At 42.4% G+C, this 27,369-nt stretch overlaps 1 protein-coding gene across 5 annotated transcripts in view; it reads right to left on the reverse strand.

Moving 5' to 3' along the window:
* Positions 1-27,369, reverse strand: part of inpp4b (inositol polyphosphate-4-phosphatase type II B) — a 118,516-nt gene that overhangs the window by 53,122 nt on the left and 38,025 nt on the right. For 4 of the 5 annotated variants that reach the window (XM_062388177.1, XM_062388178.1, XM_062388176.1 and 1 more), the window contains one exon: positions 17,587-17,666. In XM_062388177.1, the coding sequence (XP_062244161.1) occupies positions 17,587-17,666 (80 nt within the window). Of the gene's footprint in view, positions 1-17,586; positions 17,667-21,491; positions 21,854-27,369 lie in introns of those variants that run through there. The other variant, XM_062388181.1, reaches the window with a different exon arrangement.

A 27,369-nucleotide genomic window follows, 5' to 3' on the forward strand; every position in this document is an offset into this window, starting at 1 on the left:
TGACGCTAAGGACACTATTTTGTGTCTACAACAATGAATATTACAGCGAGTCACATTGTCATGCTTTTTTATCAAAAGACATCTGACAGCCAGTACAATGAGAATTAATGTGTTTGGTTAAAAAGGGAAACAGATCTCAGTTTTATTGTGAACACGTCCAACCCGTACAATCTCCTGCTGTGTTCTTCACAGAATTAACACAAACTCCAGAGAATATCCGCACAAATGGCTCTGGGCATTTCAAGCGGCTTATGTCTGGAAAGGACTTAATTTGGCACAACTGTCACAAACTGGTCTGCCCCACTTCTGTACAATACTCCTGTCAGTAGCATATCTCTCAGATTGCTCCGTCTCCACAGTGGAAGTGGTAAAGGTGATATCTGTGCTCGTGCAATTGATGTGGGGAGTTAAAAAAACAAAAAAACCAGTTAGTGGCCAAAGTCAGACAACTCTAAGGACTCATATGGCCGAGAAAATGGCCTCGGTCTGCCGCCTGGCTGCCTGTCAAAAGGAGGGGAGATTTTCAGAGTAATGCAGAGTGAAGGGGAATTCATACTTTTTCGAAAGGTGTGAATCTAAAAGCCTGTGGGTGGGGAAAGTTCACCAGAAAATTTCAAAGCAACAACACCACTGTTGGTGTCAGGCGCTCTTCTCAGGGGGAGGGGGGGCTAGATGACAGCCACAGCAAACATGCAAAACACCACCGGCTTCCCCCCTCCCCTCACAAGGGCTTTAGCTTCAACATTAGGAAACTGCTAAATTCACAGCAGGATCCGGAAAAATACTATTTGGGTTTTTGCTCGGCATTTTGCCCGCAGAAGATATAGCAGTTTATTTAATATTATCAACTTTAAGCTCTTCATTGTCTGTGGACAAGGGGTGTTCAGTGAAAAGTAATTGCCCGGGTCCTACACAGGCAACAAGAACGCGACAGCCTTGAAATATAGAAGCGAAAGTGTAGATGGGATTCTTGACCCATATAAAGCTGGACGGCTGAGCTAAATATAGAGCTGGCTACTTTTCACCGAGGACAGATGTAAGGACACAGGACTGTAATAATGGACAACGCCAGCTGTCCGTGTGAAGCTGCCGGTCCAGATTTTCACTGGGGATGAATGACAATAATCATGTGACTCGGCAGTAATTGCACTTTTTGCGAGCGGAGGGCTGAGTCAATCAATAAGACTACACTGCAGTCACTGTTCCTAGATCTGGCCAGAATCACCAGGGGACCTTACACTGAGCACACTCTCCTGCTTGTCTGGACCACTTGAAGTATATCCTGCCCGGCTTTTCTCTTGATGAAAGAGACTTGTAGGAAACATATATATTTTCAGAATCTGAAATAAATACATAATAACCTGTGTATCTTGGTTGGCAATGAAACAAAGCTTGTTATGCATGCAAGGTTGAAGCAGCATCAGATTTTCAATCAAAACAAGCTGATTTAACCTGAACAAACCTGTGCGATCAAGCTCAAGCTAATATGCAGAATACAAAGGCAATAGTAAGGGTTTACCATAATTAGTGTATGAATTCTTGACCATCACATTTAACCACTTTGACCAGTAAACTCAAATCAGTACATCCAAGTGAGCGTTTGTGTCAGATTAAAAAAAAAAAATGTCCTCAAGCTGCTCCTAAGATATGGCGTTCAACAGAAGGGGAACAAATGAAAAAAAGAAATAACAGACAACCCACACAATGTACAATCAGGGCTGACGCTGACGTGGGAATAAAAAATGAGATTTGAAATGTTCACCTTGTGTATCCACAGGCTCTGCCCTTCTTACTGCAGAGGGAGAGAACCACATGCAGATTGCTTTTATTAAAATAATTTGGATGATATCACCGTCCATCCATCGTCAATTTATCAATCCGAGAAGCGGGATACGGGGAGGACAGGTTGTCAGTGCATCACAGACCAACATGTAGAGACAAACAACCAACCTGTTCAGTATGTAATATACATACTCACTCACAATCCCTCATTCTTAACTGACGCACATCATCCACTCCCAACAGTCCTTATTATCACAGCAGCACAAAACAAAGTGTTTTGTATATGTGTAGAGTGTGTGTGAGAGAGAGAGTATGAGAGTGTGTGTTTATTCCTGTTCTAAAAATGTCTGGCAATGATGGTGGCTGGCATACATGCAGTGTGAAGTCCTTGAAAAGCTGAATGCAGATCAATAACAATTGAATGAGGGTGGTTGGAGGCAACGGTTGAGTGGGAGAGAGCAGGTGGTGCAGTGACTCGGAGCGTACTGTATTACGACCTTTATCCCACTTACTCAATGAATACTACATTATCAACACGTCAGTGGGACGGGGGTCAAACCAATCCAGCACCTTGCACACAACAACAAAAATCCTCCTGTCGCAAAGACCCCCCCCCCCCCCCCTCCCCGGATTCATCATTATTTTCCAACAAACTGTACAGAGGCTCACAAAACAGAGTCTGCTATCATCTGTGTCAAGCAGATGGTTTTAGTCCTGGAACTGCTCTTGAGAAAAAAGAAGCCAACCGACACTTTGTAGCCTGCATTCTGACAGGCCTGCACTTACTGGAGGACGGTGAGGTTTATGTTTTCTTTTCTCAGACAGGTGCAGTGAGCAGCAGCTGACTGAGGAAAGGATGAAGAAATTAAATTGTAATGCTTTAATGAATACTCCTGGAAAAAACTCTGATTGGAGAGGGATAAGAAGATCGATGTCATTCTTATACCTATAGGATTAATTAATATAAATAGTGAAATCTTCTCTCTGTCTACATGAAACTAGAAGAACACAAATATCTCTGTCCTGCAGATGAACTTGGAAGGGCAAGATTCAAGCTTATGGAGCCTGCACAGAGCTTTTGTCTGAAAATTACTTTCAAAAAGGAAACTTGTGGTTTCCCGTATGGGAATATTTGTCCGGGCACAGAGACTTCCTGAAATGACTGCTTAAGGACTTTGGGTGTTCATATTTGCCGAGCAGCTGCTGGTTGTAGCTTCGTATTTAGTGTGAAGCTCTGACATTGTCAAAATGTAAAATCTATTTTTTAACATTCCAAAGTTTAGCACACACAGTGACCTGGTTTATCAAGGAGGGTGTCTACACTGCATCAGTCATGGAAAGGTTGGGGCAGTTATATAAATCTAAAAACAGAACAGAACATCAGAAGCAACAAGTAAAATTTTAATCTCGACAAACTTAACTATAAACTCCACAGCCCTAGGTTCCTATTGTCTTCAGGCTCAAAACGAATAGAAACAATTTGTCCGACTTCCGGCGGCAGCTCTGCTTGGAACCACACACACACACTTGATTCTATTCTTTTCAGGCGGTCACTTCCCAAGACCTGTAAACACACTTTGATGTGTAGAATGTGAGGCACTCCCCTTTGAAGTCTAAAGAACACTGAAGTCTAAACCATGGAAGAAACTTGACCATACTCACTCATTTGTCTCCTCACTAAGAGCATTTTTCACTGTTTACTTGCTCTTTTATACAGATACACAGGGCAGACTGCTTCGTGTCTGAAAGCTAGAATTTTTCTTTTCGCTCAGACGAGTGCACTAGCAAAATCCTGTTAGTTGATAAAGAGATGAGTGGTTTTGGTCAATGTAATCAATGTGTCTGCACCTCGTGACCTTGTAAACACATTAAAAAACACAAAAGACCAGGAGGTCTACAACTGGCATCACTACAACCAGGAACATATTCACACAAAGGCCGACACACAAAGACAGACTCGATGGGGGGAAAAGGAAAAAGACAAAGAGAACAATTCCTTGCTCCATGTGGCAGGTGATTGTTTCTCGTTACATTGTTACTAAACAGTTACCTGCAAAGCTGTGACGGGCTTGTGTCAGGGTGATCTATGTCAGTGTCCTGAGAGACCTAATAGAACCCAGGCATAAGGAATAGCAGGTTTCATTAAGGACCTCGGGGGAGGAAGCACAAACAAACCTTTATCTGTGTCCCTACATGGCTTTGATTAGGGGATTGAAAGGGAGGCTGCATGCTTAAGACACAACGTGTGTGTGTGAGCGAGTGAGAGTGGAAGGAATGCATATGGAGTGTGAGAGCTGTGATTGCTAGTGGTGAGTGTAAAGGCTGGTTGACATAGGTAGGCAGTACATGATAGCTGCTCCTCCTCGCTCCATTGCCTCTCTCTGGCGAAGGAACTGAATGGTAGGAATGGTGGAGGGCCATGGACCTGCTGGGAGTTTTACAGGGTAACACACACACCCACAGAAATGGGAGAGTGAATGTCTGCAGAAAGCAATGAGGGATGTAGGTTAGCAGACTCAGCAGCACCCCATAATCCATAGGGAGTTTCTAGTCATGGCGGTAAAAAACACAAAGCCGGAGAGGAGGAGAGGCAGAATAGAGCAGCACGGGAGTCAAGACTTTTACTAAAAATATGCTCATCCTCATCTTTGCATTAGCATCTTCAATCCTCAGCTATGCAGCATCCTTACAACGGCAGTTGGGTCGGTATTAATATAGTGATCGACAGGAATATGCTGAAGATTTTACATTCTTCTTCAAAAACAGGGATCCTTCCACAATAGGGAGAAGCGGTGGTCTAGTGGCAGAAACTTGAACTATGGGCAGAGAAGGTTTTTGGTTCGTCTCTGGTTCGACTCCACGGAGAGACAATGGTACATGGTCGCTCACTGCTCTGTGTGTCCTGCACCAGATGGGTCAAAAGCAGAAGTTAAATTTCCCTACCTGCATGAGTGTGCCTTTGCATGTCTGTGCATGTGTTTGGGACTAATAAATGCATCTTAATCTTAATTTAGTTGAGCAATTATGGCAGAACAAAGGCAATACTACAACAAAAATCCTCACCATAGAGCACAACCTTATAGTTCACATGAAGAAAACTACTTCAGTCTTGAATCTGAGGTAGTTAGGATCTCAGTTGAGGGATCTCCTGCTTCTACCTCAAACGCATCAAACAAGACAACCACTTGGCAAAAAAGGATTTTAGGATTTTAATCAGCTAAATGTCGAAAACCTCCCTAAATGCAGGATAATAATTAACACAAAGCGACAAGGAGGGTTTAATGAATTGATTTTTAAAGTTTAAAAATTAAATGATCACTTAAATTAACAAGAATCGAATAAAGAGTATGAACAGGGATTATTATATAATGGGACAGTGAATGGATGAATGCTTTCTAATTACTGTACATTATCGAATTAAACGTTAAACATCAGACAACTGAATTTTGAAATGGGTTTTAAAGTTGGGCAGGACTGAAAATATTCGGGTGTAAATGTTTGCGTGTCTGCTGAAAAGCTCAGAGCTTTATCCTATTTATAAAAACCTTTGGAAGAATATATTCGCACAGAAAATCCAACCATCTCTGTGAAGGCTGGAGAAAGCCACTGTGCTGAATAAACAGTTCATTCAAAACTGACCAGCAGAGACGTTATGAACAAAATAATACACTAAGAAGAAATTCTACTCAGCTTCACCAGCTTTGTGATAAACCCATAGACTGTATATAAAAAGCCGACGACATAACAGCTCCCCAAAAAGGAAGCAAAAACATCTGGATCCATCCAATCTGACATCTAATCGTCTCCTCCATGTTAAGAATTGGGCCAAATTCCAAATGAATACGGTTATTTTCCTTTTCTGTGCTAAAAAAAAAACAAACTTCATGATAGACACCTGAGACTAACTCCTGATTGGTCAAGCATGAGATAAAACTGTCTATCTCCAGTAAGTTGTCAAACACTAATAATAACAACCTGAGCCTATCACAGCCAGAAAACAAGGCCTAGTCTTGTGTGTGGATGTACTTTGATGTGGAGAAATGCCCAGTTATATTACACTGTTTCAGACTGCCAGGTATAGCTTTCTCTGATAAACACTGGACCAACTCCAAACATTTCATTCCCTGTTAATCATTTAGATCCCCAAAACATGAGAAAAAAGGGCCCAGTGTGAGAAACACTACAATAAACTTTTAAACATAAATACGTGCGGCGAGCAGTTTGAGATAACGACAACCGGCTGCGTCTCAGGCTAAATCTCCCCCAAAGGATCCACAGCCATTTTCATAAAATAATAAGAAAGGTCAGCACCGGCTCCGCTATCAACACTGGCCTTTGAGATACGGTGGTGAGAGACGTCTCACAGCTCTCGTCTCCTTCTCAGTGAATGAGACGAGTTTAAGGCTGTGCTGATGCAGCTCATCGGTATAGACAGGCAGGTAGTTATCATTCTGCATAGGCTCCCTCTCACAGTGTGGAAAAGTCAAAGGGATCCTGTTATGCAAAGTTATGTCTCTCTGAAAAATATAATTTTAGACTAACATGGAGGTGTAGAGGAAAGTCACCTTTGTGCAAATAGAGGAGTGTATGTACAGGGTAATAATGAAAAAAAACTATAAGCTTCCACCTTTACTGGACATGAAAAGTCGAATGAAAACTTTAGGGAAGTTGCTGCTCTTCCTCTCTATAAAGTAAAAGCATTGATACTGGTACTTTAACAAGGCCTTTACTGCAATACTGTTGATATTTTCAGCACAGATCTTTAAAACAATGTCCCTGTCTGGAGGACCTTTGTTTTATGAAATGTGTTTGTCCAGACAAGAACATAAAAACAACCACAAACGCTCAAACAAGCATATCAGGCCAATGGGTAGTGATAAAGTCTGCATTAACAAACCATTAAAAACCAGCAAGGAAGCCTGTGGTCAGAGTGAAATTGGGCGAGGCAGATGCCTGTGAATGCATGAAATGTGGCTCAGTAATGGTAAATTAAGCTGTAACTTGTAATTGGACCTACCGGTGCTAACTAGACATGGAGAATGCCGCATATAACCCCCATTGTTGTTGTTTCTGGCACATGCTCATTACACAAAGCAACCGTGGGCCTTCACAAAGTAAGCTGTGATGTTGTTGTTTCCCTAACGCCGACGCTACACGTGGACACACAGAATCCGTAGCTTTTGAAAATCTGTAAGTTAGAATGTGTGTGTAAAATTCCTGGTTTAAGTGACTTAAACCCTGTTTGAACAAGGGGATCAAATGCAGAGGAAGAAGTTTGTTCTGAAAAATATCCACATTAGTGTGGACAGGGTGTAAGGCGCCTCCATGCTGCAGCATACTATATCTAGGATCAAGCATCAAGATAAATATTTGACCTTGACCCTAAAATGTTCTCAGTTTGGACTCTGCACAGACACAATAAGTCCTCATTACAAAAACATGAAGGCTATTAAATGGAGGATTTGGCCACACATCCGCAAGCTCCTGTGGTGTGGAATGTGAATGTCTGCACATAATATCTGAAACAACACATTTTTACACACACACACACACACACACACAAAGAGACTGACTGTACAGACCTGACTGACCATTTATGTAAATAAGGGGTGAACGAAAATAACAGAAATGTGCCCGAGTCGCGTTTCCCTGCGGTGTAACCGTGACTCACAGTTGACTCCTAACAGTGTCAACATTATGAGTCAATATGAGCTTCTTGTTATGCTAATGGAGGATACATGTCACATTGGATATGCTGCGTGCATGATTGGACAAACAGGAGAAGACTAGATGCAAGTTCTTCTTGTTTGCAGAGACGCTCTAAAACAGCAGCGAGCTGGTTACTCCGGAGGATTCCCAAGGTTAGTGGAACTAAAACAAACACAGCGACTACAGCTTTGCCTGGTGGCTGCACGAGTCTTGAAAACTACTTCATCCTTGTTATTGAACCAAAATTGAATTTACTAAAACTGCAGTGAATTAAAATTGTGCTCAAATGTAGAATGTGTGAGACCTTGGAGACGTCAGCCGAGCTCTGTTTGTACTCACCCACACAGTAGTAAGAAAAAACACTAGTTTATATGGGTTTCAATTTTGAATTTACATAAAAAAATAAACCAAACCTAATATAAAAGAATATGTTTTTGTATTACCCAGAAGCCATCAAACTTCATGGCCCTTGCGCACTTATGGTCCGCCCCCACTCGAGAGTTTAATTATTTTGATAATTACTATTATCATCCTGGTGAGTAAATGGACACTTAATTACCGGCACATCTCCATCCACCTTCCACTTGACCAGAGGTGCAGTGAGCCAGAATAAGTGAAAACATGTGGGTGCAGAATCTTTAAAACAAACCTTGTGTTACACACCAAACTTCACATACAACCGTTTTTAATGTTGGGAAAAAACAATGATATTTAAAAAATATTACAGGTTTGTAATAATGAACATTTCGAAATTAATGAAAAACACACGTACTGTGTATGCCTGTCCTTTTAGTGAGCAAAGCTGTAACCTTGTTATATCTACAAATCGAATGCTTTGTACAATTTTTGCATACGATAGCCGACAGCAATATCCCATCTAACTGCAATGTGAGTGTTTACACAGATGTGTGTAGATGGTGGATTCAGTTGCATGGTGTTTGTGTGTCTGCGTGTTAAACTGCACTAGTTTTATGTTACCCTGTCCCTTACACGCATGGTTATGTTCCAGACTACAGCACAAACGACCATCAATGCTCCCACATTGAAGTCATGGTGCTACACACATTGAAGATATATCCAGGCAGTAAGAACGACAATCAGCATTTACAAATGTAAATCTGAGTCTTAGGGTTGACGATTGTCGCGTCTTTATCTTCATGAACTCTGCTTGAACTCAACTGTAACCGTAAACTGAACTGTCGTCACAATGTGGTTTATTATTCTCACAATACCCATATTTTATACGTAACTTTAAACATACTATCTATATGTATAAAATATACTATATTTTAACTAAATATACATAAAAGAAGCCATGTCAAGTAGACTTAGTAGTTTTCACACTGACCTAAACCTACAGTATTTTCTATAGCTGGCAATCATTTAGGTTTAAATGAAAATTAAGAAGCAATGCATGAGTATTTAAATGCACTGTGAAGGAAAAACAAACATCTGGATTAAGACTCATTAAAGGCCCCCGTGGACACGGCATAGCATTATTGAGGATGCTATTAAAGAGCCAGTCAGACAGGATATTATGCATGACCCTCACCTTCTCTGGTGCACATATTGCAGTTGGAGCAAAACGAGAGATTGCATCAGTACATTGCCCCAGCTTCAATGATGGAAAATCACAATTTAATCTCAGAGCAAAAACTGACAATGGCATACAAAATAAAATAAAAACCTAAAATATGAGACATGATTTTAGACGCATACATTCCCCCCTCTCTTTTCCTCTCTCCATTACGTCCTCATTATCATCACCTCATCACTTAGACAAGGACGAGGGATGAGGCGTGCCCCTAGCATGCCTCAGCAGCATGTCGGGCCGCATTTATTAAATCTCTTTCCTCCATCTTTGGCTTCCAACACCACATCTCATTTTCTCATCTCTGCCACCTATGTGTTTTTCACTGCAAAGAGATGATCTAGATAGATATAAGCTGATGAATGATTGACTTACAGAGCACCAGTACCCCTTTTAACATGGATGGCAAGTTGAGAGCTGTGCTTGTGACACTCTTACTATTACGTTACCAAGTCATGGCTGGTAATTGTGCAGCTTGTGAATGGAATATGTGTCTTTTTTCCCAGAGTTCCATTTTGATGTCACGGTACAGCATTGGCCGAAATAAGCTATTTTCATATTCTACCCATGAGCCTTAATGCCTGAGGGATCTCACAGATAATGCAGAGGAACGGTGCAGAAACTAGGCATTTTTTGTATTGAGAGAGGAAAATGAGGAGGCCATGAGTGCATTTATTTTGGCTCAGCTGACTGATTTCTCCCCCTATTTTAAATACAGTGCATGTGCATGTGGGTGGTGTCGACTACAGTGCACTGTATATTGCAGGGTATGTGACTCTATGTGGACGTACTTATGTAAAGTGTGTGTGTGTGCATGGTTAACCTTGTGTGTGCTTTCGTGAAGGTTAATATGTGTGTAAACTCATTCCACCTGTATTAAATGCAATTATTTGATGTTTCCCTTCTCCCTCACACACACACACTCACACACTTGTTTGCAACATTCCCCTCCATGTGCAAACCACTGATAAAGTGTTTCCCAACAGCCCTGCACACAAATGCTGTGGCCTTAAGTGTCCTTTGAGTCCCCCCCCCCCTGCCCCCAACCCCCAGAGTGCTTCAGTACATATGTTTCTCTATTCACCGCTCCAGCTATTAAACAGGAAGGCACCATAAATATAGGCATTTATATGTTTAACAATTACCCTCCTTATTTAATTTTTTCCTAGACTCAATTCACCTCTGGTTCAAATGAGCAGCTAATGACTGTGCAGTGAGAAATGGCGACATATGTAAGAGTGTGTGTGTGACTGCCACGAGGGAGAGAAGAAGAATCACTCCTCTGAGTAGTGTAATTAGTGACTCTGCTTTACATTTGGAGCACACACACACACAAACACACAAGTTTATATTCAAACAGTGTCGACAATGTGATATGTCGTTTATAAAACAAAACCTAATTAACACACAATCATTGTTATTAGTACTATATTATAATGCAATTATTACATAATAATAAACACATGATTCAAAATAAGGCCTATTAGTATTGTTGTTTTGTTGACTTAATGTAACTATAATGACAAACCTCAACCCAACGCTAAGCAACCTGAAACTCCCTATAATGTGGGTTTGTGTGTGATAAGACTAATGACTCATAAGTAAAGTAGGTCCCCACAACACACACACCAGATCAGATAGTTGATGATCTTTAGACTTTCAGGTCAGGGGAAAACTGTGAGAACTGGAACTAAAGTGCAGGCTGAGGCCCTGTGGTGGCAGAACAACATTATGATGATAGCAGGCTGCACTTTCACAGATGGGACAGTGAAGAGAGGCCCCTCCAATGGGAATGGATGAATAAGCCATGGAACCAGGCAGTAGAGGCACTGGTGAGTGATAATAGTACCCCTGCGATGGTAAACCTCTGTTGCACGCACATGTGCACACACTCACACCAGCGCGAGCATACAAATTCATATCAAAATCAGATCTCAAACTGTGCTGTAGAACTGGGTCATAGAGTGCCTCTCGTACAAAGTGCATAAAGTTTTATAGATAACAAGAGGAGTGAGAGGGAGCTACTGTGTGGGAGACTGAGGGTGCAACAGGATGAGTGCATGGGACGAAGCAGGCCTGTAATAGGAATATGAAGCATGGAGAGTGTGCTACTAATTTGAAAAACCCATACCTATCCTCTGTCAACTTTACTGGTACAGTTCTTTATATGGTGCATTTATACAACACCATTAACTGCTGTGTTTGGGTGACTGAGGCTCACTTCCCTGTTGGAGATAATCATCTCTCCTCCCATGTGTGCACACAACATGCATTATTGAGAGGCCCCTGTGCTTTAGCAGCTCCTGTAGCACATGGGTTATGTTGCTCTTCCCGGTTCCCCATTTAAAATATGCTAGATTTAGAAGTTGCGTGTCTGCAAAGCAAGGCAAAGTCTATCCTGCAGGGACACATACAGCCCCTCACTACTTATTTAGGCATAAAAATGCCCACAGAGATTGACAGAGAGGCAGAATCTAGCCATGTAAATATATGCAATTCAATTACTCCCTTGAGTTTGAAATTAAATGCAATGAAATCCCAAGCAAACATGTCCTGAATAAACCGAAGGTAATCAAGTCATTTAAATCATCTTTTCCGTGGCTATCAGAGGCTATACCACTAAAATACACGCCCGGCAACCATGACTCAGCATGAGGCGACAGTAAATAATACAGGTCATGTACCAGATGTACCTACACTGTGTTTGCAATCAGCGGGGCAATTAAGAGCCCTGTAGTGAAGGTGATTAGTTATTTCATTGTAAATAAACTCCTCTGTCTCCGTATGGCCACGTGATGCATTGCTCAGCCCTGATATAAGTGCGTTTCTTAGGTGCAGCGGCTCCTTCATTCAGCGTGAGTGATGGTCACAGGGGATTCAGTCAAGGAGTCCAAGTCCATATAACACATAACCACAGAGAGATTTACTACAAGCTCTCTGCAGGTTCCGGGGGAAAAAACGCACTGAGGTCACTGTTCCCAGGCCGATAGTGTGACTGCGTATTTGGTGCGGGAGAAGGATTAACAGCGATCACAGATACCACAGCTTTATCTTTCGGTATTAAATAACAATACAGGAGTAAGGTTAAAGGTTGTCATATTTTCTGTGGAGCAGTTTAGCATCTTTCAGCTCATTGTTTCGGTTTGGCCACCTTTCTGCCACACAGAAGCTAATCCACCAACTGTAGACAACCCAGCCAATCAACAAGCAGCTCTTGAATCCTGCTGTGTTCTTACAATAAGCTCTCTCAGACATTTTACAAAAAACTCTCAGACATTTTACATTTTACTAGCAGGAAAAATCAACCGTCATATTTGTGTTTTCACATGCAGCCCCTTCGGATAATTCCAGGAGAAGGTGCGGACTCAGTACATGTCCTAAAGCAACATAACTGGTGAACATAGAGGAACCATTTAGCTGTCAGAGCCACATATTTTGCTCAGGATTTGGTGGAGACTGAAACAAAGCCAAAAGTCTAAATATTTGACTGTAATTCAGTCTCAAGGTATGAGAATGATACTCCATATGGTCTGAATGCATAGAAAGAGAAAACTCCACAACTGTATAAGGTGAGTTGATAGTGTGTTAACAGCTTGTTGCAGTGCCTTAAAAAAATAACCTAAAGTTGTAACCCCAGGCAAGAGAACACCAAGGACACACTGCTCTGACACAAGTGTATTCTCAACACAAAAAGCCGAGCAGGCCTGCACACGTCTGCATATAGATATATATCGTCGCCTTCGGCAGCTATTTTAAACTTGCCCTCAGATGACACATTGACCTCACTGCCAACCAATTTCCTTTTAGATGACTTCAGTTTTAAGGGCTTATCTTCTGTTCGCACTTTTCATCTCAATGAGGACACAAGTAGGGATACATTCCTTCTATTCAGCATCCAGCTTCAATATTGATTGAATTTCTTTGCATCTTTACTCAGCGATTCAGAGAGCCAGAAGTCGTTAAATAACACATCAAAAATATAGTTCTTATGAATTTATTTTAGACATTTTTTATAGGTGGATAACAAAAATACTATCAGGTAAACCTGGACTGAATTTGTGCTTTGACCAAACATGTCATCAATAATTCCTTTTCATTTCATCTTTGATTTTGAAAAGGTCCATACTTCAAAGAAACAACTCAATTCTCCCACTAGCCTTTTTTTTTTTTAGGTTTGTGTCTGTTTTATTCAGGCATATGTGTCTGTGCTGTTTCTGTCTGGATGCTGTAGACTGTCTGTAGCACCTCGTGAACCGTTTGGTCATGTGAGAGCTACAGCAGGGTAGGAAATTCTCATCTTCATTTCAATGGCTTCTGGAAACAGATCTTCACAAGGACTGAGTCTATAAATCTACCAGTCCTTCTCAAAACGACACAGTAAGGGACCTTGAAAAAGAGGTGACTCGAATCAAACCGGTCGGGCCTTACAGGAAACAAAAACAATCCGTGACAAAAATCCCAACCAGCCACACATGAAAGTGGGCATGGGACAAGAGAGGGCAGCTGAAATGCAGTGTGAATTCATGAGAATAAGGAATGAGCTTTGAGGCGGACAGCCCTGTAGCAGAGTGAACTTCACTGAAAGGCCAAAATAAAAGTAAGAAATCCCACACACACACACGCTGGAGCTGGTCAAATACCAATTTCCTCTCCACATATGCTCAGCACCAATGTAGATCCTGAGCTTATGAGGAGGAGTTGGTCCAAGACGTATTGGTTTTGAGATTCACTGAAGGGAATCAATCCTTGCCTCATGGAGACAAAGTAGTCCCACGTTCCCTCCGCTGAGCGAAGTCAACTCAAATTAACTGACTGAGCACTGTATTGAAATGAAGCATCTGTTCCTCGGAGGGCAGAGTGAGTTGTACCCCTGATGTCGTCAGCGCTGCAGCATCCGAGCTGCTCGGCCGACAGAACTAACTTGAACTGTGAATAATGGGCTCATCCACAGGTCAAACCAGGAAGAATCATACATGCTCATGAGAAAATACTCATCTCTGAAACGTTTTCTCACTGGATGAAGAAACAAGCGAATCAGGAGCCTCCCCCTCTGTTTGTCTGCGCGTGTTAGGCACGCATCACTGACTGTCAGCGTAACGCACTCGAGCTCAGACCACACAGGGGCCACAGATCTTCAGGCCAAATCTGCCTGTGAGTTTAAATAAAAAACATTTGTTATTATTCAGCACAGGTATAGCTCCCAGTGATTCTTTAAACTACCTTAAAAGAAAAAGACTATCCTTCAGTTAGGATGATGTGTTCTCTCCCATTCTTGGAAACACAATATCTAAACAACGCCTTGAGGGACTTTCTTCTAATTTGGTACAAATGATAATTATTGAATTGAGTTCATAGGTCAAGGTCATTGTGACCCCATAACACATGTTTCTGGCCTTTTGAACATTTTAAACATTCAGTCTGCCTTTTAGAGAACTTATTCATATTTTGACCAATTGGCACTTCGACAAAAATATGACCTGATTCGATTTCAGAGGTCAAAGGTTACAGTGACCTCATATGACTCCGGGAACAAAGATTATGTATACTAAAGCTGTGCTGGTCGGTGGCGGAATATACCGCAGGGTAGTAATTGCAGTTTTAATAATATTTGTTATAAACTCTAAGCCAGACTGTCTAGACTTCTTGGCTTTTTGACCCCTCACATAAAAAAGACTTGCAACCGCTGCAGTCATAGTTGTAAAGATAAGACTAACAACTGAACATTGAGGGAAACTGTTTTTGCTTGTTTAAAAGCATTGAAGCAACACTTCCAAGTATGATTGGAGGGCTTTATGGCATCTCTAGGAACAAAGTCACAAGCCAACAACAAAACCCACAACAAACACAACAGTGCAGTGGGACGAGGGGGCAGTAACAATTCTGTGCAATTCAACAGCAACATCTTCACAAAAATGTGTGAGTGTATAAACACAAAGGTGCAAACACACTGCAGCTAATACAGTCAATCGTGCAAAATACAATATTACCCAGTGATCTGGGATCACCAACAGGAAATGAAAAGCATAACAAAGGAGAGCACAAAAAAAAGAAGGCGTGCCAAAGCAGTATATTTTCAAAACTCAACTATGAGTGTGAAGGGAAAAGGAAATTCTCTGCGACAGCAAAAACGGGACAGAGACAATTCCATTTGAACAGGTTACAGGTAAAAGGAAAAAATCCTGCCCATTGCATCACACACACTGTTTGCATGCAAAGCAACAAGATGTTTTTTGAGACTGACCGGGAATTTCAAACGCTTCAGTCTGAGAAACGAGGGGGGGAGCAGGTTTTGAACTCCAGACCAAACCGAAAACCAATTTGCGTCTGGGTGCAGCGTTTCCATTTACAAGATGGCCTGAGATCCAGCAGATGGAATCTAGTCCCTGGTCCCCATGGTAAACTTTCACACCCCTCTACGTAGCCTCTGCGGCACAGCTCTTCAGTCAGGACTGCAATGTGTGAGCACCGTGCCTGTGACAGACCTCTCTCCTTGGGCTTCAAGCAAAGACAAATGTTCTGCCTCCCATCAAAAAAAAGGCCACATGATACCTCATTGTTCAGTCAAAAACATTCTCATCAGTGTCGTGACTAATGCAACTGACCCGAGCATAATGTCTTTTGTTCCGGGAAGGATTCTGTGTCCAACCAGAAGCTGTTTCATACTAAGCACAGCAAAGATAAATAACCCTGTGAGACAGCAGTCGATGGGTGACGAGACAGAACATGTATGTTGTGTTATTAATCTCTCATCATATGCAATGGCGAAATCTCTCATATAATAAATAACAATACAGGATATATATTGAGAACTGTTTAACTTATCAGCTTTATGTTTTGTTTGTGTATTATTATAAGCACAAGGAATGGCTGTGTTTAAGTTTGGTGCAATTTGGACACGCAATAGATTCAATATTAATAAAGTTTGTATAAATAGAAAAAAGCAGCATCAAGGATTCTCCAATCCGAGGTCCTGTGCATCGAGGAGACCTTCACCAAACTTTGAATAAACAAGTGAATAGCTCCTTGTGCTGCAGCGGTGGAGCAGCCTCCGGGTTCTGTCTTTATTTACCAAGGCTCAATTACTACAGGTCGCTTTGACAGTTTCAGAGAGAAAAGCTGCAACCACCATCACCACAGGCCGAGCAAACAGCCCATTCCAAAGAGGCAGGTTTAGAACGGCCACTGTACTGGTATTTTCAAACTTGTGGTGTTAAGTAACACATTATGAATCAGCTTAAAATACAGTGGTTGTTGTTCCCAGCTTGTTAAACAGCTTTAAAAACAACTAAACACCAACAGAGACATTCCAGCTAATCAACCTTTCTTCACTGTGACACTTTGGTAGCTTTTCTTTATGAACCAGCATTGTTACTATGTACAGACAAAGCAGGTTATTATCGTCCCAGGAAACAAGTTGTCTGTTATTTGTCAAGAACCTTTCTCTGTAGCAAGATTGCTGATGACATCCTTGTAGTCCCGTCTTTCAGGAAGTTACAAGTCTTTATTTCTGCTGGTTGCTTGATGCAATTATCTAATTTTAGCTTGACTTCCTAAACCTAGAGAGACACACTTCTTTCATCCCTCATTTATCTATAACGCTTTGAGGTTAGCATAGCTGCAGCCAATTACAGCCGACACCTTGACAGGTCGCCAGCGTAGTGCAAAACACAGGGACAAACCATTCCTACTCACATCTCCAGTCAATTTAAAGTCTCCAGTTAACCTAAACCCAATCTGCATGTCTTTGGACTGTGAGTAGAAGCCAAACAAGCAGCAAACATGCAAACTCCACATATACAAAACCCGGGCCGGGATTTTAATAGTTCTTCTTGCGGTAAAGTGATAGTACAAACCACCACACCACCATTTAATTCTATTCAATTTCAATGTATTTGTGTAGCACCAACAATCAACATGCATTATCCACAGACACTTTACGTAGTAAGGTCCGGATCTTACAGTATTGAAGAGAAACACAACAGTTCCCATAATAAGCACACTTGGCGTCAGAGGAGAGAAAACACTCGAAGCAGCTTTGTTGCACACAGTAAAAATCTGTATAGCAGTCCATGATGGCTCCACTGCATCTTCTTTATTAAAATGTTTTAGAAAAACAAAATGATAACCGACGGCTCCACCTCCACTTTAAACAGCTGTTCCTTTTCATTCGATTCATTTAACAACCTCTGAGAAAAGACACATGTTCCCAGCCCAATCTATCACTAAAACAAACAAAAAGCAGATCAGAGTACTGTATTCCCCGATGTTAAAACACCATCCTTGATAGAAACAACCCTGGCAGCTTCTGCAACAACCCTGGAACCGCTGTTGCAACATCTGTGGATTGGTTTCTTTTCCCACCTCGTCTCAGTTTGATGCTTAACTCGGTCTGTCGGCTCTTGTGCGAGGAGAGGTAATCTTTGGACTCCGAAGTTAGATTTTTATTTAGCCTGAGGGCACACGGTGGAGGAGTGGATCGAGTATGACAGAAACAACACACTTACCTAAGACTCAAGGTCAGCCGCTCATCTTTAGCCCTCAGCAGATCACCGACAGAAAATGTGGCACTGCCCAGGAAGTTGCTCTGCGGAACCAGAGAGAGAAGATAAAAGCCGATTAACAGGAGGTGAAGTATTTCAGCAACGAGTGAACAGTTAAAAAAAAAATTAAGAGACAGAAGAGGACAGTTATTTTCGTATTTTGATCAAATCACGCTAAGAGACAGAATGCGTCAAAAAATCACTTCAAGCCCAGTGATTTCAAGAAGCAGAGATGTTGACACGAAGCATGCAGACACACAATCCACTCCCCCTTTCTGTCTCCTTCTCCTCTTTCTCGCTGCTCTGACAACATGTGTTTGCTGCAGGCGTGATGTGAACAGGGGGTGTCAGCGCACCAGAACTGGGTCACGGAGAGAAAGGTAGGGGACGAGCCCATCGGTAAAGAAGAGAGATGATCCGCATTTGTGGAAAACAAACACACACCCACACAGACACACACACATGGACACGTGCTGCACCTGCAAGTAACATCATCAACATGCTAGCTTGCTCTGGAGGAGGGGTTAAGACCACGCCAAGGTCACAGGCTTGTTCCACACAAGGATAGAACAACGTGCAGGTAATTAACAACGGGCACAAAGGTGATTCCACGTGTTTCATCCCACTGGGGGGAACAAATCTTAATCAAAGTGTCTGCAGCTTCTTTATGTACTGAGATGCTCCAATATAATTGTTATCGTCCTTTTATCAACCAATCTTGGCTGTATTTATTCTCTTTTACAGCAGCGTCATTGATGTTTTTTTTTTTTTAAATGACGATACAAAAGATAACTTGTGTCTCTGTGTTTCTCTAGAACAGTTAGACGCTCTGCCGTGCATGTGAAGATAAGAAAAAATATGAATTTAAATATGTTTCAGATGCTGTAAGAAAACACCACGGAGCTTCAATGCACTACATACATTTTAATTCTCCCTCAGACAATTTAAAACAAAGTCAACCTTTGAAAAGAATGCAACAGATCAGTAGGTTTCTGATTAAGCAAAATAACGTACTGCATGTAACATTCTTTGTCATTCTTTCAACCTACTTTTTTAATTGATACAAAAATGTCACAAAAATACCCAAAAATATCTCCAGCCTAGCATGTGAAGAGCAGCATGGTGGTGTCGCCTCAAATCAAGAAGGTTCTGGGTTTGAACCTGATGGACAAAGTCATCTTAGTTTAACTTGAGATCCTTAATTGACGGTAGGTGTGAATGGTTGTTTGTCTTTTTATGTCCAGTGACAAACTGGCGACTTGTCCAGGGAGTACCCCACCTCCCACCCAATATCAGCCCTGATTGGCTCAAGCCCCCCACTGTGACTCTCAAAGGATAAGCAGTGCAAGATAATGGATGGATGAATCATATGTTACAACGGAATTCACAAATCTTCATATTCGAGAAGTTGAAACAAGATGTTTGGTGCATTTGCTTTAAAAATGCATAAAATGATCACATTTTAAAATGTTTGGCAGTTATTTTATAAACCAATTAAAATAAACTAACTCATTAATTAAGTAATTGATTCAGCTCTTGTCAAGACATCAGTGTCTTGTTGGTATTGTTAAATATCCCAATCTTAAACGGAAATCCCTTTTTCGTTTAACAGCAGTCCCTGACCTTGTGTTACCTTACATCATCACTAACTGGAAAGAGTTCCGCACATTGACTTGTATATAAAAGGTGGACGACACGACAGTTCCCCCAAAGAGAAGTCAAATACTCGACCCAGCCGAGCCAGAGAGAAATGAGCTGAGTCCGACCCGCAGCAGACAGGCATTCAGATTTTTCTTTTGTGGGTAAAACCTGGCTCGGATCATCAGATAATTTGAGTTGAGATATCTGTGTCAGGGTCTCAGTTGTGAATTACTGTAAAACGTGAGAGGACGTGGAACAGAGTCATAGAGCCGGGGTCATTTGGCAGCAGTGGTTAAGTGGTTGTGACAGGTCAGAGCCAGCACCCTGACACACAGGTCTCATGACTGTCACGTTCCCTATTATTAAGGTAATGAGAGGCCTGACTGATCTTTAGCTGTGGGAGATTAGATTTTGTCTTCTGCTGAAAATATTTTTGCACTGCTGCTTCACAGCAGTTGCTTTAACATTCAAATTCTTTAACTTATTTTATTCAATTGTTCGGCTGCACTTGAACCTTTAATCTAGCTTCCTCCCTCGTCCTCCCCCTGGACTCCCCTTTTTCTCCCACTTCTTGGTCTCCCTGCAGTCTCCTGTAGACAAGAAAAGGCCATCCTGTCTACTGACCTTTTCTCTCAATCATTTTCTCCCTGCTAGCCCATTCGAATCCCTATATGCTCACGGCAAAAACACGGCCGCAAACACACTCCCATGTCCCAGCCCACTCACAAGTGGGCAAACACTGAGGCACACAAGCATGCAAACACACACTCAAAAAGAAAGAGGAAGAGACCTAAACACAAGGTTGGTCAACAGGGTTATGTGAAACCAAAAAATAGTCAAAGGTGGAAAAAACAACCTTTACACAACAATTTACCCAGAAAGATACAAAAAAATGAAGAACCATCTTCACTTCCATGTATTCATGAATTAAACAGAGCCAGGATACCCAGCAGGCAACACTTATTATGCACAACGTCATATTCCTCAGCACTGACGTGTTAAGGCCAATCCCAGTTTGCCCTGATAACTCAGGGCACAAGGCACAGAAGGGCATAACACACTGAGGAGGAACATTATATCCCTATGTAGCCATTACCCGCGAGCCGCGACAGAACGCCTGGTAAATGGTCTTAAAAATCCATTCCTTAGCATCTTTTTATGGGCCCTCACGATGGAGGCTTTAAAAGTAATGAAGCTCCGGAGACCGTCTTCTTACGCAAGATCAAAGTGTCTGTACCACAGAAAATGAGGGAAAGATGGAGGCAGGAGGAGGAGTGGAGTGAGAAAAGAAGATAAATGATGCTCTTCCAGGATCATGGAGGATTGATTATGATGGTCTCGCTCGGTTCCCCTTCTCACATGCCCTGTCTCTCTCTTCTTTCACTCCATCTCTCCGCCTGCTCCTGCTCATTCTCTTGACTGCTTCTATTGGCCTGGTGAGAAACTTTTGATCTATGACCCCCCCCCCTCACAGGTTTTCAGAAGAAGTGACAGTTACATGAACCGGGAGACGAACACAAGCTTCAATTGAGGATTGGAACTGAGAGGCACTTGTGTAGGAGGACGCAGAGCTGACATCCTGTGAGTCTACTGCAGGCAGCTTGTCTGTGGATCTTTGAAGGCCAAAGTGTCGGCCCATCACTTGGCAGAGGTAAATGGTCCAACTCAAGCTGTAGATCTATTGATTTTTCTCAATGCCCTGGGTGACAGTGAGACACACACACACTGACACACACCAACTCTCTCCATCATTCCCTCTCTCCCTATCTGTCCCTCACTCTCAAACACGCACAGACACACACAGACTGCAGAGAATACCTGGAGGAGAGAACTTTCATTCAGATGCTACGCCAACAAATGACATTTGATATAAATGGCAGCAGTTACAGTTTTTAGCAATCGCTGAATAATATGCATCTAGCACACATTTATGAATATCAGCAGATTTATAGCATGGGAGTTCAGGGGTGTCTACATGGATGAGCAGCCCCTCCACTACAAACAGGGCTTTACTAATTGACCTAATTAAGTCATGAGAGATGTCATGACATGCCATTTACACAGGCATGCAAATGTGTCCAGTCGGGCAACTCACATCATGACCACAGCAGGTTAAACACTGACATAGAGTGAGGTAACACAGAAAACACACAGATTACTTTCACACACACACACAGTTTACTTTCACACCCACATACACACACACACACACAAGGAAGTCCACTTACAGTTCTGTTGTACACAGTCCTATCAGCAATCGAGTTAACCGTTGGAGAAAAGAGCTACAGGAGTACGTAGAGGCCAGAGACAGAAAGCGAGACAGACTGAAATAAAGTGGGGAGAGAAAAGAGATGATACGTCTTCCTTCTTCCTCTTAATGAGCTCCAGGACGATCTTCCTACATCTCTTCCCGTCAGTCCTCAGTTAGAGTTACTCCATGTATTTCTGCTCTTTAGAGTGCTGCAGGCAACACTGGCTGATGCATACATTGTAAACATGCCCGCACATGAAACACACATGCACACACACCAAAACACACCTCGAAGCCCGCACCGTGACTGAGAACTGGCGAGAGTGAGCTATTGGCGCTACCGCTGTTGCGGCTGGGGCTGGCTTGACAGTAAGAGAGACCAGTGAGAGAGAGAGAGAGAGAGAGAGAGAGAGAGAGAGAGAGAGAGAGGAGGAGGAGGAGGGAGCCACGAGAGGGGAGGGAGGAAGTCGACAAATACAAGCGGTTGAGTGAGAGGAGGAGGGCAGAACAACACAGAAGAGGAAGAGCCTGAAAGGAAGGGAGATAGACAATTAAATGGGTAGAAATCCAAGATAGCAAGACAGAAAAGAGGAGAGAGAAAGATAGGGAAGGATATAAAGGAAATGGGGGGGGGGGGGGGGGGGGGACGGAGACAGGCAGAGACAGCGTTGTGTGTCACACCTCGGCTGCAGCCTGTGACTCAGAAGGCCAACAGGAAAAGAAACACTTGTTATGGCTACTTGAATGAACATGAGTTATGACCACACGGTGTGGTGTATACGTGGGAGTGTGTGTTTCCATACAACCTTTACAAACACTCCAAAACTCACACCAACATAATGGAGCATCACAATGAGAGGTTTGCTGACAAACTCATACTCTCTGTACATTTGAACTCACTTTGGTTTTAACTATCCAGGCTCGAACCTCGGAAAGTGCCGGGTTTAATTTACCCGTGCTGACAAGGGGGGGGGTAAAGGAGACGCTCTGCACTGGCCCTTATCACCTCCTCGCAGGTACACAAGCAAACACAATGAGAGCCGCACACTTATGGACACATGCGCACCTGCTGAGACACATAACATTTGTGAGCGTGCACGATTAGGTGCAAATACACCGAGCACTGGAGGTCACGGTGATGGGGACTCAACCCTTTTTAATATGGGATGTGGGGTGCGGGAATTGAGAGTGTAGGTGAAATCACTGGATTCTAAATTGCTCCTTTGCCATTATTACTGGGATTTTGGTTTGGCCTGTGGTGATGCTGGTGGCAGTTATCTTTCTGAAACAAAGTGACCAGCAGTTACAGAACCTGGGAGAATAAAGACCAGCTGCAGGACTCCAGTCCACAGAAAGCTGAAGTTGCACCACCGCTGCTGCACAAAGAGATGTACGCCGGTTTCTTCAAAGTGAAACTCGACTCAGCACGAAGAATCCAGAACTGGAGGTTATCGTTGAAGCTTTTGTTAATTTGTATCTCATCGAGAATCCATTGTTGTCACGATCAACAACATCACGTTACATCGATTGAGTCCCAGCCACTGCTGCCACCGAGCGCCGGTCGCCTGTTTGTTCAATGTTTATTAATATTGAAAGTATTGTGTGTCCAGACTGCACCAGATTCAACCTTGCATTTCTTCGGGGCCCTTAAAAAGACACTTGTCAGTTGTGAGGCCGATAAGATGAACGGTTCTTGAGATACACAAGCCACACACAGAGGTTTATGGAATTATTAGATCGATGAGGTTTTCTGACCTGGGTACCAAGTGGAAGCCAGACAGTGACAGAGCATGAGCTCATTCCTGCCAAAGATTTACCACAGATGCTTCCCAGTTTGCCAACAAACTGCTTCCTCTGACCATGCAGCAATATTAATGTTCATCTGTGCTGTTACCAAACCCATTTTACATTGTATGCCGTATTTTGAAGTTCAACATGTCTGACATATTCACACACAGAGCGTTCAAACTGTGAATTCCTGAAAAGCACATTGACACTGACTGGGATTGTTCTCGCATTCCACAGGGGAGCTCAGGGAGAATGTGTGAGGCTCCTGGTTGGAAGAGGAAAAGCCTAAGTCCCACCTAATTCCTGCATTTTAGCATTTTTTAACTAGCATTCGCAGCCGGCTGAACACTATCACAGCTGTGCATGCACACACACATTATTCACGGGCCTTATGTAAATCTGTAGGCAGCACGTTAGTCCATGTAAACATCACAGAACAAATGCCCCTGGCAGCCGAAACTCACCCCACAGATGGAAACAAGGGATCTCAGACAACCAGTCACCCCCAAACCCAGACAGGCACAGACAAAAGCAGGCGGTTGTGTTTTCCCCGGTTGAGCCCATGTTCTCATTCTTTGCTGTCTACCCTCAACATTGTCCTCTCACTCTCTCTCTGACTTATTCTTTTCACGGTCCTCTACCTTGACCTCATTCCACTGCTTTTGATCTGTTCAAAAGAAAAAAGAAACTAGAAAGTCTGCAGATAGACAGAGATGCAGCCAGACCGGAACTCACCCCCTTTTGCACTTCCCCATCTGTTTCTTCAATGCTTTACCAACAGCCTGCATTAACAACACAGTCACTCCAGAGCAGCACTGTCCCCTCGCTTTAGGAACGACAACATAACATTACATATTTCTACCCAAGGTGGTGCTGTGGAATAGTTTTGCATTAAAGTTGTTTTGGTTTCACATTGCAATTTAGAGAGCAGATAAAAAAAAATTGTATAACATAAAACATCCTGTAATCATCATCTACTGCGTCTATCTATGGTTGACATCAATTGGTTTGTAGATGGGTGTGCGTCCATTTGAATGGAGAAAACGAATCAAGCGGTTCCTTGTTAATGGATAATTCAGTTGCCACTCTACAACATCCTCTTCTACATCATATAGTCAAAGACAACAAGCAATCCTGTGGGCCTCGGCAGCTCCTTTTCTACAGAGAAGAGGAACTCTTCTTTTCGTCTTTTGTGTAACAGTCTCTACTTCCTGCAATTAGTCCAAACTATCGAACCATGGTTCTTTTGATCTGGTTCGGTCGGATAAAATGTTGGTCTGTTGGTCCGGACAGTGGTTCAAGGCTCCTTTCAAAACTGTTAATTTGGTTCGGACTTAACTGAAAAGCTTTGGAGCCAACAAGGTAGTCATCCCCTAAATGTTGCTCCTTTTAAGAATATTAACACATTCATAGTTACTCATCCTCCTTCCCAGTGTTTCCCAAGTGTGTAGAAAAGCTGCATTTAATAAAAATATCCTATGATTCACTCTAACAAGAGAAGAGGTTTTAAGGATGAACTTTCACTCTCTCGGATTTACAGTATCGACAATATCTCACAGCGTCAAAGTATTTCATTACTGTAAAACATCTTTTTTACACCATGAATCGTTTCGAAAAACGATTCATGGTGTAATGAGGGTTTTCTTTTTCAGGCCAAAAGGGCAAATCCTGCTTTTGAGATGTGATGCTGTGATCTGCTGGATGTAATCGATCCTTCAACCTGAGCCGACTGAAGGTGCCGGTCTTCAGGCAGCGGGTGTGCTCCGAGCATGTGAGGCAGCATGATAACACTGATTTCTGTTTAGAAACTTTGATGTGTTCTTCCAGTGCCTCTTTGTCTTTACACGCCTTATTAATCATTTGTACTGTTTTTGCCCGCCTTATGAATAAAATTTGAAATGTATCAAAGGCACAAAATGCACCTACTGTAAAACCAAGTCTCCGTCTCGCTGTACAAACACCAGAGTGAAACAGGAGAGATAAATGCCTTCAGGGCCTGGGTTTGAAGAAAAGAAACCAAAAACTTTAATCTTTTTCAACTCTAGTAAGATTAGGGGGTGTAAAATCATGGAAGTGGGCTGGTAATAGGCATAGCCTTCCATGAGTTAACGTCTACGCTCATATAATTCAGTGATTATGCTTATCTCGCTTTGGTGTCAGACGAGTGTAACTTACCGTGAGAACACATTGAGGGTTCAAGAAAAAAAAATTCAATTGCTGACCAAAATTATAAAGTGGACTACAAGGAACAACTATAAAAGGTTTTATTATTTTATATTATAAAAAAGTGTTTTGTCCTTCCATAATCTGTACTGCCAAACCCTTAGGGGCTGGAGCCAATTACAGATGACATTAGCAGAAGGCAGCATACACCCTGAACAGGTCCCTGGCGTATCACAAAGACAACATACAGAGACGACCATTCATGCTTATATTTACACCTATGGGTAATTTAGAGATGCCCAATCTGCATGTCTTTGGACAGAGGGAAGAAGCCACAGAACCCGGGGGAATGTTATGATTACATAAATTATGCGATAATTGCAGTTACAGCAGTGCAGTTGTGTCAATGCTAAATGCATGTGGTGGTTCAATTAGCCAGCTGTACTGCAGGAATACAGCGTTATTGAAGTATGGGTTACAATGACAAAGTCAATCATCATCCCATCTTTGATGATGTTGCACTGACTATCAAGTTTAGGTTTATCACTGAATGAATTTACCTCTCTACTGTGCTATTTTCACCATTGTGTCTCTGCCAGAACAGGGTCTTTTTCAATCAGATAACATCTTGATTGATGTTTGCTACCACAGACTATTCAACAAAAATCACACATCAGCCTTACACTGAGAAGGAGATAGCTGAATATGTTCAGTCGACTGAAAATAGATCTGTAGTTCTGTGATGCAATATCTGCTTCTCAAAAAAACAAGACAAACACAAGCTTTCTGTGCAATAACCACAGGATCAGATAAGATGTTTTTGCATCTGACATAGAGACGACATGAGATCTCAGCGGAGGCTGGACATTTTCAGCCTGAAAGGTGAATACTCACTGAGCGCTGAAAGACTCCAGGAGAAACTCCTTTGTAGGATTCCTTTACTGCAGTTACTGTAAGTAAAGATACATCTATAGAGTCATGTACGATAAATGACGCAGAGGTAATATCCCTCTCTCTCACAAGTCAGCTTCCAGAGGATCTGTGATTCCTTGTGACAGACGAGGCAAGAAAAAAACAGTGAGCGTTCAAACCCACTCACACATTCTTCATCTTGTTGATGCTTGCCCCCAAAACAAAAATCCCTTCCTACCATTCTATTAGTTCCTCACATCTTCCTTACTCCATACATGCTCCTGCTTTCTTAGCCACGACCCTTTGATGCCTGGTCAACCATCAGGAAACTTGAGATTTCCCGACAGAAGCCTTCTTGTACTACTCTTGGATTTCAACAATGATATGGATGTGCTTGAATACCATTAAATAGAAGCTCATATCCCCGTGTCCATGTTTATCTGGCTGGTAGGATGTCTCGGAGAAAAAGAAACTCAACTTGTCGCAAATGCAGCTTGCCCTTGGAAACAAACTACCCCCCCCCCACACACACACACACGCTCAATAAACTTTAATAGCTAACCCCACTGCAGAATAAGGGATAAAAATCAAGGCACCCTTCACTCACAGTCTGTTAACACGACTTGGTAAGCAGGTCCTAAGCCACATTCAAATCCCCCACCCTGACTTGAATACTACATTTAAATTGCAGAACTACAAACTTAAGGCAGTTTTGATGGACTTGCATTTTAGAAGACGGCTGTTTTTGTCTCTGTTCGCGAATGAGGCCATTTCACTCGATCATACATTTACAATATGCAAGTGTTTCTTATCAGCCACTTACTGAGAGCTGCTATCAGCGGAACCTGACAGAGGCTGTGGTTTACAGCTTCCCCCCGCTCTGAACTTGGTGGTTGAAGCTGAAGCCCCAAGATGCAGCAGCGGAATGAAGTTCCACTCAGAAAAAAGAAATGATGCACTTTGATCATTTTGCCACCCACAAATCCTGTTGC

The sequence above is a fragment of the Platichthys flesus genome, chromosome 5 (assembly GCF_949316205.1).
Source record: "Platichthys flesus chromosome 5, fPlaFle2.1, whole genome shotgun sequence".
Taxonomy (NCBI): domain Eukaryota; kingdom Metazoa; phylum Chordata; class Actinopteri; order Pleuronectiformes; family Pleuronectidae; genus Platichthys; species Platichthys flesus.